At 45.9% G+C, this 15,030-nt stretch overlaps 1 protein-coding gene across 1 annotated transcript in view; it reads right to left on the minus strand.

The window, feature by feature from the left end:
• Window positions 1-51: 51 nt before the first annotated feature.
• rrn3 (RRN3 homolog, RNA polymerase I transcription factor) overlaps window positions 52-15,030 on the minus strand; it is a 99,722-nt gene continuing 84,743 nt past the window's right edge. Inside the window, exon 7 of the mRNA XM_037689308.1 lies at window positions 52-201. Coding sequence (XP_037545236.1) covers window positions 52-201 — 150 coding nt within the window. The remainder of the gene's footprint in view (window positions 202-15,030) is intronic.

Below are 15,030 nucleotides of genomic sequence, written 5' to 3' on the forward strand. Positions count from 1 at the left end.
GGGGGGGTCTGGACCAAGGCCAGAACAAAGGTTCCTGATGAGGAACCTGGATCAAAACGGATGCTGGTGGCTGAGAGGCGGTGAACCCATGCTGCTCGGGCTGCAGAGGTTGGACCCTAACGAACTAGGAGTCATTCCCAGGACGGCCTCGGTGTGCAGCGTCTCCCCATGAAGGAAGTCGTCCTCGTCCTCCTTCGAACCCTGATGCAAAGGAAGAACATCAGTTTTGATTTTTTAACCATAAATTATTAAATGTTGCAGAAGTAGAAACACACTACTTAGGTTGTTTTCACACCTGATAGTCCGGTAGACTCGGTTCGGTTGAGGACCAATATTCATAACATTTTGTTTACATTTGAGCTGGTGCGTTTGCATTCACACTGCACTGTGCAGTTGAGCCAACCTATTCAAACCAACCTGTTCCCCCACTCGCCTGTGGTGGTGCTGCACCAAAAACTACTGAAAGAAACGACACAAAAACCTCTGAAGAAGAAACTTGTTCTTCTTCTGGAAATAAAAACAAAAACGGAGTGGCGTCATGTTTTAGCGGTTTTAGGAGTTCTATTTTGTCATTTTTCAACAATGGACTCAGCATGAGTGGAAGATGACGCAGAAGACCATGGAGAATGTTCTATTTCATATAGGCTTCACCCTTTAAGGCTGTTGCTGGTGGGTTTCATCCCGTCGCGCGAAGCGCAGCACCGAAGACTTCAGTCCATGCCCACCTGCTGTGTGGGCCTCACCCGGTCCGTATAAATTACGGTGAGACCGGGTAATCGGCTCCCATTTTTCTTCAGCAAGCAACCAGCACTGTTTTTTACAAGAACACGGTGTCCAGCACCAGCACCACTGAGCTTGGACCGGCACGACATCTGCAAAGGATGCCTGGGTCCCCGCCACGCCGACCTCGCCTCCTCCTGCCGTCTCTGTGACCTCCTCCCTCCTGAGGAGAGGCAGAGGCGAGCAGCCTTGTTCAAGGCTAACATAGAGGAGTGCCTCTCCGTGACGGGGGACTGTTCGCTGGACGACACCATCGCCTTTTTTGATGCCGAGTCACGGAGCGAATCGGATGATTCCTCCAGGAAAGGCGACGTCAGCAGCAGCCCCGCTGCTCATTCCCTCCTGGAGAGCGTAGTGTTGGAACTGGGGGGGCCGAGAAGATGCTCACCCCCCCCCCCCCCAGGCCTTTCTGTATCGGCAAACACATCGCTCCCAGCCATCGGTGCCCTCCTCTTGGAGCTGCCCGGCATAATCCAGGAGGCAGCTGACACGAAGGGACTTTCCGTCCCTCTCCTCCCCCCGCTCAGATCGGATGATCTAGCGGGAAGGTTTGGCTCCACCCCGGCTCGCCGCCCTGACCCCATCTGGCCTCGTTTCCCAGCAGTGACATCCTTCTGGACCGAGGCTGCAGCCGGATCTGGTAGGCTGAAGGTGCCCATCTCCACTTTCGCTCCCATCACCAAAGTGGAGGGGTTTACTGAGCGGAACTTTCCCTCGGTACACCCCCAGAGCTAAGCCTGGCAGAAGCACTTGGAGCAAAAGTGTCCAGGTTGGACCAGTGTCCTGTCCCTCCAGGGAGACGTGACCAGATGGTGACGCTGCTCTCCAACCGAGCCCACCAGTGTGCTTTTTAGGCAGCTGCAGCGAACAACAATGTTGCCCTGCTGGCCTACAGCATCTCCAAAAGGCTGGAGGACACAGACCTGCCTGAGGAGATGAGGAGCTCGCTCTGCAAAGCGTCTGACGTCATCCTCAACCTGTGCGCCTCCTCTGCGGTCTGCCTGTCTCGCATCGCCGTTTGGATGACAATGATTCAGAGGTTCACCTGGCTCCGACGCTCCCCCTCCTTGCTGGAGAAACTGCAGAAAATCCTGCTGGAGGGCCCAATCATGACGGACGCGCTGTTCGGGGCCAATTTCAAGGCCATGCTTGAAAAGTCAAAGAAGTCGGAGGAGGCGTCTGAGACTGTGCGCCACCTGATGAAGCCGCACCCCTCCTGCTGGAGAGATCATCGTGCCCAGAGGCAACAGCAGAGATGTTCCACAGCTGCAGCAGCGTCTTCCCGCCCCGCTCCGCTGCCGGCCCCTCCCGCCAGAGAACAGTCTTTCTCATCGTAGCAACCAACGACTCAGTGTTTCGCCAGAGACCGCCAACGGGCACCGCCCTGGAACAACCAGTCACAGGGCTCACGGGGAGAAGATACAAGAAATGACTCCTTGTGGAGGATGTGTATATGCATAATGATGATATGAGTTTTAAAATAAAACAAAAACATCATTCAGCGAATGAAGTGTCTGATTCCAGCCTGACTGTCAGATCGAATGATCTCACAGCGGCTTCTCTTCACACATCCTCCACACAAATTGAGCCGGTAACCTCAAAACAGGTTTTTAAAAGTCACCGCAGCTCGAGAAATCACAAAATGCTCGCTTGACATAGCAGTTAAAAATGAATTTTTTCAGTAGACCGAGCCCAGAAAAAAACGCTCTCAGCCCAGGTTGTGTTCTGATTTTTCTGACTGTAGCGGGAACAAATGCGTTTCCCCACGGCAACTGCAATCTCCACCCAAATGGCGTTGCATTTCTAAGGGCGCTCAGGCCTCTCCTCAGTGCGCGTCAGCTCACATTAACTCTGATGAGAGCCCGCAGCCTGAGCACAGCACAGAGGCACTCCCAGAGCCCTTTCGGCAAGGCCTCTCCATGGGTCGCTCGGAGAGCATCTCCAGAGCATATGATGGCGGTAGAGGCCTTAGCTTGGTTAACGTCCGTAAAGGACCTGACACAACACAAAAACGCGCGCCCGCTCCCAGAGCGTTACGCAGAGTGGCAGCGAGTGTGTTCCCTGGACAGATGGATGGACCGTCTGATCAGCAGAGGTTACACGCTGCAGTTCGCAGCTCAACCCCCACCGTTCAGAGGGATTATAGAGACAGTTCTGTCATCTCCAGAAAAGATTTCGTCTCTCCACTCAGAAGTGCAGGAATTACTGATAAAAAATGTAATTTCCAGGGTTCCTAATGGAAAGGAAAACACAGGGTTTTACTCAAGTTACTTCCTGGTTCCGAAGAGGACCAGAGGAATGAGACCCATTTTGAACTTATCTGTATTCAACAATTCGATCATGAAGAGACAATTCCACATGCTGACAACCAGACAGCTGTTGGACAACATTCACCAGAACGACTGGTTTACCTCCATAGATCTAAAAGACACCTATTTTCACATACCAATCATTCCAAAACAGAAAGTTCCTGCGCTTCTCCTTCCGAGGGACCCAGTACCAGTACAACAGGCTCCCATTCGGCTATTCCCTCGCACGTTTTCGAAATGCGCGGAGACGGCTCTGCAGCCACTACACAAAGCAGGGATGAGAATTTTGTTCTATCTGGACGATCTGCTGCTGCTGACTCGATCCAGGCAGGAAGCAGCTATGCAAACCAAAGCGCTGACGTCACATCTGTTAAACCTGGGTTTCGCCATAAACTGGGAAAAGAGTTCGGTTCTCCCGGCCCAGATGATCGTTTATCTGGGAGTGGAGCTAAACTCAGTCACTATGAGGGCCCGTTTATCACAGACAAGAGCTGAAGCTCTAAAGGACCAGCTCCACCGCGTAAAATCCAGCAGAGTAGTAACGGCCGTCTCTATCATGAAACTGTTGGGAACGATGTCATCAGCTCACGCAGTGGTTCCGCTGGGCTTACTCCACATGAGATGCCTTCAGAGATGGTTCCCTCGCCTGCGCATAGATCCGGTACGTCAGAAGAGACGGATGATCTCCTTGCCCCCCTCCATGGGAACCGACCTGAAGCACTGAGGAAACCCTCTCACTCTGTCAGAGGGAGTTCTTATCAGCAGACCTACGTCACACGTCTCAGTTTTCACAGACCATCCCTGTCAGGCTGGGGAGGAACGTGCCTGTCTCAAGCGGTGGGGGCGCTGTGGCCACCTCACACATCATCTCATATAAACATTTTGGAATGTCTCACAGTTTGGAATGTGATTCAGCATTTTGCTCCCCTGTTGCGGAATCAGCATGTTCTGATTCACACAGACAACAAAGTGACTGCAGCTTACATAAACCGGCAGGGGGACGTGCGCTCAGCCCAACTGTTACGCATTGCGAGGCAGCTGTTGTGTTGGGCACACAAAAACCTGCTCTCTATCAGAGCAATGTACATCCCCAGCATCCTGAACAGAGGAGCGGACATAATGTCCAGGTGTGGTCCGCGCCATGGGGACTAGAGTCAACATCCCGAGCTGATTTCTCGATTTGGAGCAGGTTTGCAGAACAGCAGTGGATTTGTTTCCCACACGGGAGAATGCCCAGTGTCAACTATGGTTCTCACTGAGCCCACGGGACGACCCACTGTTAGGAGTGGACGCCTTTGCCCACAGCCCGTGGCCAAAAATGATCCTTTACGCATTCCCTCCAGTTCCTCTAATATCACGGTTTCTGAACCGAGTTCGAGAGGAAGAACTGTCAGCAATTCTTGTAGCCCCCGAGCGCGTGAGCGCCCCGTGGTTCCCAAACCTGCGACGTCTGTTATCGGGTCGACCGTGGAAACTGTCGTGGAGGGACGATGATCTCCTCCAGGTAGGAGGAGCGATCAGGAGTCACCCAGAAATAGGCCAGCACCTTTGGGTCTGGCTGCTGAGCGGATCCACTTAGAGAAGATGGGCCTCTCTCAGGAAGTGGTGCGCACAATCCAAGACTCACGTGCTGCTTCCACCACAGCTCTGTACACATCAAAGTGGACAGCTTTTCAGCGCTGTTGCATGGAGAAAGGTGTGGAGGCCATCTCATGTCCACTAGGTGGCATGCTGTCCTTTCTACAGCTGCTGATTGACAGAAATCTAGCGTTCAGCACAATTAAAATACATGCTTTAGCCATTTCCTCCCGTCATGAAGGCTTCGGTGACAGAACAGTTTTTAATCACCCGCTGATGAAGTGTTTTCTGAAAGGTGTACGGAGGCACAGACAGGTGTCACGCTCACTAGCTCCACAGTGGGACCTAACGATGGTTCTGCGAGCCCTGATCAAAGCTTCTTTCGAGCCTTTAGATCAGGTTTCACTTAAATTCCTGTCACTTAAAACAGCCATGCTGTTGGCTTTGACGTCTTCAAAGAGAGTGAGTGATTTAGCTGTGCTCTTTGCTGCTCAGGCTCAGGATTCAAGCTGATGGCAGCTCAGCTGCGCTGAGACCTAATCCAGCTTTTATGCCTAAAAACATCACAAGCTCATTTAAATCGGGAATGATAACGCTGGAGGGGTTTTATCCTCCTCCTCACAAGTCAGAAGAAGAAGCATATTTTCATCTCCTCTGTACTGCGCGTGCACTGGCATGTTACATAACACGCACGGCCACACTGCGTCAGACTCAGCGTCTGTTTGTGCATTACAGAGACGTCTGCAGGTCGCCCGTTATCCACTCAGCGTCTGTCACACTGCCTGTGTGAGGCCATTTCTGAAGCTTACAGAGCAACAGGATTGGAGCCTCCTGAGAACCTCAGAGCTCATTCCACCAGAGGAATTGCATCTTCGACAGCTTTGCATAATGGTATGACAGTGCAGGACATTTGTACGGCGGCCGCTTGGTCATTGTCTTGTTCATTTATCCGCTTTTATCTGCGTGATGTTTCGGCCTGTTCCATGGCCCATTCTGTTCTTTGTATTTTAACAGAATGAATCTTACTGTTTTCATGGAATTTCAGTGCATTACAGTGTGAGATATTTATTATCAGTCACAAGTTTTGTGACTGCTGTTCTCTATTGTTACTAATCAGTTCATGACTACTGCTACCAATCAGTTCATTTAATTATTAATCAGTTTATTCATTATTAATCTGTTCATATTGAAGAGCTGTTGATCTGCTTTGTTCACTGTTACACGGTTGCAATTGTAACCTCTGTTCTTTCCCACTCTCAGCAGCAGGACTACTTTCAGCCTTTCCCTTTTTCCCCGTCGAAAACTTTTGCTCTCCGGGGCACTTTTGTGCATGGAACGCGTAATTACGCAACACGCTTCTGAGCATGGTGCGTAGAAGGCTGAGTGATGAAATGTTTTTTGGTGCAAGCGGGTGCGTCATATTGTGTCTGAACAAACCCAGTGAGGCATAGACTACATCCTGCTTCACCTTTAATCCACCAGCAACAGCCTTAAAGGGCGAAGCCTATACGAAATAGAACGTTGATTACGTACTGTAACCCCAGATTCTATGAGTATAGGCGTAGCCCTTTAAGCTCTGGGCCTCACTGGTTCCTAAATGGCTGAAGTAAAAAGCTATTTGGGAGCCGATTACCCGGTCTCACTGTAATTTATACGGACCGGGTGAGGCCCACACAGCAGGTGGGCGTGGACTAAAGTTTTCAGTGCTGCGTGTCACGCGACAAGATGAAACCCACCAGCGACAGCCTTAAAGGGCTACACCTATACTCATAGAATCTGGGGTTACAGTACGTAACCAACGTTTTTCACACAAGAAAGCTGACAGCTCCATGAGGTAAGAGAAATGCATGTTTGTTTGCCCTGTGCTGTAGTCCTCTTCATGCTTGTGGAGCAGTGCCGGGTCTGCTTGCATTCACACTGTACTTGAACCGCGCTAGAATTTTCTTCTACTGGACTGAGATGTAGGTTTTTAGGCGGGCCAGAGTTTGCCTTTTTGTTCTGTGACAGAGTTTGATGGCGCGTTCACACTTCTCCAAACATACTGGACTTCCTAGGCAAACGGGCTAGAGTTTGGGACAACAGGGCTGGTGTGAATGCACCCTTAGTTACTTAGTTCACACTAAGGTAATAAAACTTGTACAAGTTCAGCAACTTTCTTTATCATTTCATCACTTTTTCAACGTGCAATCAGACACATAAAAACAAACGTGCACACACAGACAATTTCAGTTTATTCATATAGCGCCAACAACAGAAGTCATCTCAGGGAACTGAACAGAAACATTCATATACAGGTCCTTCTAAAAAAATTAGCATATTGTGATAAAGGTCATTATTTTCCATAATGTAATGATAAAAATGAAACTTTCATATATTTTAGATTCATTGCACACCAACTGAAATATTTCAGGTCTTTAATTGTTTTAATACTGATGATTATGGCATACAGCTCATGAAAACCCAAAATGCCTGTCCCAAAAAATTAGCATATCATGAAAAGGTTCTCTAAACAAGCTGTTAACCTAACCATCTGAATCAACGACGTAACTCTAAACACCTGCGAAAGATTCCTGAGGCTTTTAAAAACTCCCAGCCTTGTTCATTACTCAAAACCGCAATCATTGGTAAGACTGCCGACCTGACTGCTGTCCAGAAGGCCATCATTGACACCCTCAAACAAGAGGGTAAGACACAGAAAGAAATTGCTGAACGAATAGGCTGTTCCCAGAGTGCTGTATCAAGGCACCTCAGTGGGAAGTCTGTGGGAAGGGAAAAGTGTGGCAGAAAACGCTGCACAACGAGAATAGGTGACCGGACCCTGAGGAGGATTGTGGAGAAGGGCCGATTCCAGACCTTGGGGGACCTGCGGAAGCAGTGGACTGAGTCTGGAGTAGAAACATCCAGAGCCACCGTGCACAGGCGTGTGCAGGAAATGGGCTACAGGTGCCACATTCCCCAGGTCAAGCCACTTTTGAACCAGAAACAGCAGCAGAAGCGCCTGACCTGGGCTACAGAGAAGCAGCAATGGACTGTTGCTCAGTGGTCCAAAGTACTTTTTTTGGATGAAAGCAAATTTTGCGTGTCATTCGGAAATCAAGGTGCCAGAGTCTGGAGGAAGACTGGGGAGAAGGAAATGCCAAAATGCCAGAAGTCCAGTGTGAAGCACCCACAGTCAGTGATGGTCTGGGGTGCCATGTCAGCTGCTGGTGTTGGTCCACTGTGTTTTATCAAGGGCAGGGTCAATGCAGCTAGCTATCAGGAGATTTTGGAGCACTTCATGCTTCCATCTGCTGAAAAGCTTTATGGAGATGAAGATTTCATTTTTCAGCACGACCTGGCACCTGCTCACAGTGCCAAAACCACTGGTAAATGGTTTACTGACCATGGTATTACTGTGCTCAATTGACCTGTGTTGGATTTCATATTTTTATGCCTTTTTATATTTCCTATCAAGCATTCAAATGTCATGTTATACAAAGTGTGTGTGTGTCTTTCTTCCAGGGTTGCACTATATTTATAGAAAATGTTTACTAATTCTAATTATTTTACCTTTACATATAATCTTAATTAGCTAATGATAATTTTACAAGTTCACATTTGATATATTACAAGCAATCAAATCATGCCAGACAGCAGACTGATTAACATAAATAAAGCTAGAACACATCTCTTTATTTTAGACTTAATATAGTTTGACTAAGTAAAATCCAACCAAAGCAACTAAACTAAAACAGAAGTATAAAAAGGATCAAGTAAGAACACGCAAACGAGTTAGATAATAATTAATAGTTATTAATTATTCCTAGAAATGAACAACTTTAACTCTAATCATTTGGTATCACTAAGGTATAATCACGTTAAACAAACAGCTAAAACGAACGATTTCAGTGTGCCATAAACGTTTAACTAACGTCCTTTAGGGGGCGGGCTAAACCAGTAACCATGGGAACTGAAGGGCTAAACCAATCAGAGGAGTTAGCTCTTTCAAGCTTTTATAAAAGCCGGAAATGACACACGCTCATCTGGCATTTCCGGGGAAGACCAGACCGAGAAGGTTCGTTCTTTAATGCTCCAAAATATATGCATATATTTTATTAATGTAATTGTTTGTCTCTGAATATCTGTAACCCCTGTTTGTCAAATAAATCTTTTTTACCGAGGGCGATGTCTCAGCTGTCTTGAACACGACGTGGTACCAGCCACGACAGAATGGTGACCCGACGTGCAGCGAGACGCAGCCTAGACTGAATTGGATCGAGGTGGCTTGCGGTGCACACGCAGAGAGGAACTGGGCCCGATAATTTCAGGTAAGCTGGTTAACTTTTTGGACCTTAAGGTCCGGAGTACTGGCTATTCGGCCGTAAACCAAATTCAAACAAAATTCAAATTCCTCTGTTGGTGTGCATGCAGCCATCTCCGGAAAATAAAGATGGTTTGTTTAAGCTAACTTCCGGTGATTCGTGTTAATTCTGACGAAGTGGGTTACGATATTCAGAGAGTTGAAGCGCCAAACGCTTTATTTGACGTTTAGGTAGTGTTTTAGTTAGTTTCACAAGTTTCACTTGTGGCCAGAGGAAGGCGAGGCCTGCCGGAAGTTCACGTCGGACGTGGACAACACATTTTCCCTTTTTTCAGCGGGACTGGCGACCAAAACGTAACTCTGACGAGAGATACGGTAAACTAATCGGGGATTAGCAGCCGCGGGGCGCGTCTTCCGTGATGGTGTGTCGACTGCCCATCAAATTAGACGCTATTGCTAATTTAGTTCAAAGGGAAATGTGAAAAGTCTGGGACTTTAGGTAGATTCACCAAATTTCATGTGGTCAGGGACCACATTAGTTTTAGGACGTTGTAATAACTTTTGTTTGCGCTGTGTTTTATATGTTGTGTAACGGCTTCAAGGCCGGAGGCGTTGAGAGAGACGAAACAATAGCGAAGAAGGACAGAAGAGGGGTGAGTGAGCTGTGTGTGGGGCCGAAGCGAAGGGTTACTTTTCTCTTTTTTTCAGTGCGTCTGTGGGTGAGTGGAGCTTCCATATCCTGACCGAAAGGGGGCGCTGTTGTATAAGGCAAGGACAAGTCTGTACTCATAGCACAGACTTGTGAATTGTGTTATCACAACGGTGCCAGCTGTGAATGACAGTTAAAAAAGATCTGAAAGCCTGAGTGTGCGAACGTTGTCATCAGGTGTGGAACTCATAAATGAGTACATGAGTTTAGAGCGTATTGGTGAACGATCTAAACGAGATGGAACAATTTTGAATATGAAATAAGTATAAAAGTCCAGCAGACCATTAGCTAAAACAAGCAGAAATAATCTTAAAGTACCAAAAGTAAGTGGGTAGGGCTTGGTGTTCCTGAATTAGGCTGTAAAAGTTGGATTAATTTAAAATAAAGGTGGAATTAGCTGATATTGGCATGAAACAGCTAAATGGTATCTGTAATGTTGCCAGGTGTATCTGAATCTTCCAAACATTAGCTGGAGGAAGCACAATGTTCAGAAATTAACAGAAATACGTCAGCAGAAGTAAAAAACGTTGGAGTAAGCTGAATACAGCTTAATAGAGGGAGGAGGTGCTTGGAGGTGGAAAATCAACAAACATACGATTGTGGCAGGAGGAGAACTGAACGCCATTTTCAGTCACTGAACGTAGGGAGAGAAACGTAATTCATCGTTTAAAACAGGAAGAATAATCAGCAGCTGATTAGACCACAGCTGTCGGAGGCCAGACATAAACGGGGATAAGAGAGCGAGGTCGAAAAAACATTTGTGTGTTCAATCAGTGTCAGAGGTAAAGGAGGAGGCAGTGGCCTCTGAAACAGTTGATCTGCAGCAATGGTTTGAAACTCAAGGCCAGAGGGAGTCAGCTGGAGTTAGCTGTGTGGGAAGAGGAAGATGGCAGACAGTCACTCACTAAGCGGGCGAGGGACAGAGGTAAATTGATAACAAACGTACTGAACAGACAGGCAAAGGTGGAGAGCTGCTGACAGAGAGCTGCTGACATGATGCAGAGAAGGAAGGTGAATGGTTGAGGTGTCAAAGGGACCAAGTGGAAGAGCAGCATGGCTCACAGCATTGGTGCTGGGTTCAAACTGTTTTATCAGGGTGTGGATAGAAAGAGAAATGGAGTAGGGGTGGTCTTGGAGGAAGTGAGGCGTAGGTCTGGCGAAGGCCTAAGAGGAAATAAGGAGGATGATTCGCTGTGGTGACTTCTGAAAAGGGAAAAGCCGAAGGAAGCAGGACAAATGAAACAAATAAACATCATAAACAGGTCAAATAAAGTTTAAACATTTCTGGATGACACATTGTAAACAAATTAGCTGAAATTTCTTCTTGGGATTGACAAATGAACCGGGAATAGAGCCCTTTAAAATGTCGGTACTTCCTAGTTCTCCCAGTTCTGAGATGATCGTAGTTCTGTGAAGTGGCAGTTCTGTGAAGTTGCTGTTGGGTCGAAGTTCCTGCCGAGTTGGGTCGACAGTTGAAGCTGGGTTGGCAGGACATGACCACAGAGCTCCTCCGAGTTTTATGGGATTATAACACTTCCACCTCTGGGTGGAACTCTGACGGACTCCACTCATGTGAAGTCCACTTGCTGAGGTGAGCTTGTGTCGGACGGAATCTCGTCACTACTTCGGACGATTCACAGCCATCTTACGGAGACGCTGGACAGGTAGCGTTAACTGGAACTCCGTATCCGCTGATTCGTCTTCAGAGAGGTAACGAGTCAAGTTTACTACCGAGCGTACCGAGGAAAAGCTGGGTTCGAATGGAGAGTGCTGTTTCTGAGTGCCGACATAAACATTCTCCCTCATCCATCTTTTACTTCCTTTAAACTCCATCTTTCCATCTTTAAAATTCTTCTATCAAGTAGAAATCATTCCAGATATTTTAGAAATGTCTGTGTAAAGTTTCAACCATCGCCGTATGGTTTTCTAATTGTACAGCTTGCTGATTAATTATGTTGTTATTTTTCAATTTGCCAAATTAATGTAAATGTTTGATGTTAAACTTTGATTCTGTAAATAAATGACCACATTCATTTTGATGGGTCAAAGATAAATAACGTCTCACGTTACATTTTATTAAATTCAATGCACGTTTTATTCAGTCCAGAAAAATGAGAGAATCCGTTTTAATTGATGAATATATCTCAGCATCTGTTCATCTACATACTGGTGGCCCGTCCGTACGTTTCCACCACATACTGGTGACCCCGACGTGATCATAAATGGACTGTGTATTCGTGTGACAATTGAATATTTCATGTTGGCATGAAAAAATAGCAGATTGTTTGCAGTGCTGAAACGCGGCAGCTGAGCTGCGCCGCTTGGAGCTAGACACTGCATGTTTACGCTGGCGATGTTTTGAAGCTGAAATTGTGAGTCATTGAGTCTTTTTAAAGCTGAAATTGTACGTCTGTTATGTGTAACTAAAGCTGAGCTGTGGAAACGCTTTATTCTGTAAAACTGAGGTCCAGACGTGACTCTGGTCCGGCTTGTTTTGATAAGTTCGAACGAGTTTGTTTTAAATGGTGGGAAAGACGTTTTTAATGCCGGGGCGCCGACTCCGTGCAGCTCAGAGCTTGATTCGTGACACTTGTAACAGAAATTGGTGCATTTTGACAGTTTAAAAGGCGAAAAGTTGACGGACTTGTTCAGATAAAAAGTATCATGCTAGTTGGAAAAACGCTGCGTGATTGGTTGAATTCAGCTGAGTTAGCTGCTGTGTGACGCTTTCATTGGCTGGGAGACGTGTCAGTAGTGACTAACTCTGACGTGTCAGGTCGTGTTGCTCTGTCATTGGTGGATTCAGTCACGTGACCCGGAAATGAAAACTCGTTTTTCATAGGGAATAAAATCTGCTTTTTAAAAGCTGAAAAGCGCTTTAAAGTTGATTCTGATACGATGCTTCGTGTCTTCGAAGCATACTCGCTGAAATTTTGCCACGTTAGAGTTGAAAATCCGTCATTAAATGATGTTTTTGAACAACGCTAGCGATGCTAATTTTAAGCTAACAGCTAACGACCGGATGAGTGACGTGTCACGTCACTTCCTCCATGTCAGATGGTAAAGCTTGGTTGAACCGAAAGCTTTGCTGTGCCTAAAATCACTAAATGTAACTTGCCACATTTCCCTAAAACTCATGTTCATGCAACAAAGTCGTGCTTGTTGAAAAAACGCCACGTTTACGCTTTAGAACCGTTCAGAAATGTTGATTTTAACCGAGTTTAGCCGAAGCTAACTTTAAGCTAAGCGGCTAACAACAGGATGTCAACCGAACGTCACAGGAAGTCGTCATAGACTCCTGCTGGTAGAAAGCTAAACACTGCCCCCTCCTGGGAAACTTGAGATCACAGTTTCACTTCAGTTTTAGGTTTGAGTGAAATTAAACTTATTTATTTCTGTAAGACAAACTTTGAGTTAACAAACGTTCCTCGAGCTGATTTATACTGTTATGTTATCCTACCATTAAAAGTCAGTAAAGTATTAATGCCCAGAGAGGCGTTTACTAGGACATTTTTCATTCACTGATAAATCCTCAAGCAGGTGCAAAATGAAAAAATGAGAACTTTTGGTAGACACAGTCACAGATATTCACAGAGATAAAAGTTTACTCATTTGCTGGAAAGATAATACACGTTTAATTGCTATATCACTAAATAAGTGTAAATATATCAGGAAAAAGAGACTTTTCTGATTTTATTTACCACCTAAACAATTACATCTCCTATTTAATTTTAAATAGAAGATATTGGCAGGAGAACAGGAGTACAGTTTTTCTGAAAAAAGACTGATTATTCCTCATCATCAATTTTCTTTTCTCTTTTCACCCACCTGGGTTGATGAGTAACTGTTTAAAATAGCGAATTTCTGGAAGTAAACGGTTTAAAAACATTTTTAAACTGATGTGCTGTGAGACTAAAAAGAGAAATTGCAGGTTTATAAAAATTCAGTGCTTTAGAGTGGAAGACACTGAGACGCTTGGTAATCTAGTATCTGTTGAAAAATAAGCACATAAAAGTAACACTACATAGAAGCATTTACTTAAATATTCATGAATTGGGGTAAAACCTGAGACAGGTGCCCACATTTGAATAAGTTGACTTATAACAGTACTTTTGTGTAAACCCAAAGCTAAAATAGTGTGAAACTCATTGACATTTGAATACAATTATTTACCTGTAAAAATATCTGAAGCTGGCAATTGTTTTATCCAGAAAAAGTGCTGAACGGTGAATAACCATGACAGGTGTCAGGGAAAAAGATTTTGATCCTTATGAGATGAAGGACTGTTTAGAAGATGCGTTAGCGCTGCTGACAGCATCCTTACATCCATATGGCAAACAGGCGGACAGCATGAACCCAAAAGAGTTGTTGGACAATCTGATGGAGGTTGCAGAAGGTGTGACCTCTACAGAAATTACAATGTCAAGTTATGAAAAGCTGGCTAGAATTGCAATTTTGCTGAAAGAATCATTCTATGCAGTTGTTAGGAGAGCTGATGACCTTGTACTAAGGTTATACAGTGAAAAAGTGTTTGCTCAGGAAATTGAAGGTCACTACCTTCAATTTAAAAGCGAACACGAGGTCCTCACAAGAAAACATTATGAACAGATGTTTCAATTACAGCAATATGCACGTGCAGAAGTTGATTCAATGAACAGCAAAATACAATTACTTGAGGCATCACTATCTGCAGCCAGGGATGCTACAGATGTGCTTAAAGCAGAACTTGACGATTGCAAACTGGAAAAGGCGGCATTGCTCCATCATTGTCGGCATTTACAAGGTGAATGTCAGACATCACAGGAGCGCCTGAAAGCTTGTGAGGAGAAACTAGCCACAGCAACAAACAAGATTTCTGACGTGGGGCGAGTTTGTCTGGAACTCAGAGAAGACCGTGGACAGAGTCCAGGTCACCCACAAACATCTCAGAAAGACGTTGTTGCACCTCCTGCTCTTAATCCACCCTCACCTAAAGTGGTAGGGACAGACCTGAACAGGTCTCCTCCACCGAACGTGCAACAGTGTGCAGTGAATGTGTTCGAGGCATGTTCTCATTTTAAGACGCCCATAGAAGTGTTTCCTGGTGTAAAGGTTAAACCCCACTGCCTAGAAATGGAAGGAAGGCGTACGTCGCCACCTCCTCCTAAAACAGGCGAGAAAAGGCAGTCTTTTCAAACTAACAAACCACGTAATGAAGGTGCACGCTGGGACAAAAAGGCTCCTCTTTCAGAGGATGGACGTGATTATCGTATATGGGACATGCGTAGGACGCAAAGATATGGGATCCAAGAGGACCCATATTATCAGGGGACGTCCGAAGAGGAGCCCCCAAAAGACGTACCTAACCCTCCCCC

This window comes from Nematolebias whitei, chromosome 15 (assembly GCF_014905685.2).
Source record: "Nematolebias whitei isolate Nwh7 chromosome 15, NemWhi1, whole genome shotgun sequence".
Classification (NCBI taxonomy): domain Eukaryota; kingdom Metazoa; phylum Chordata; class Actinopteri; order Cyprinodontiformes; family Rivulidae; genus Nematolebias; species Nematolebias whitei.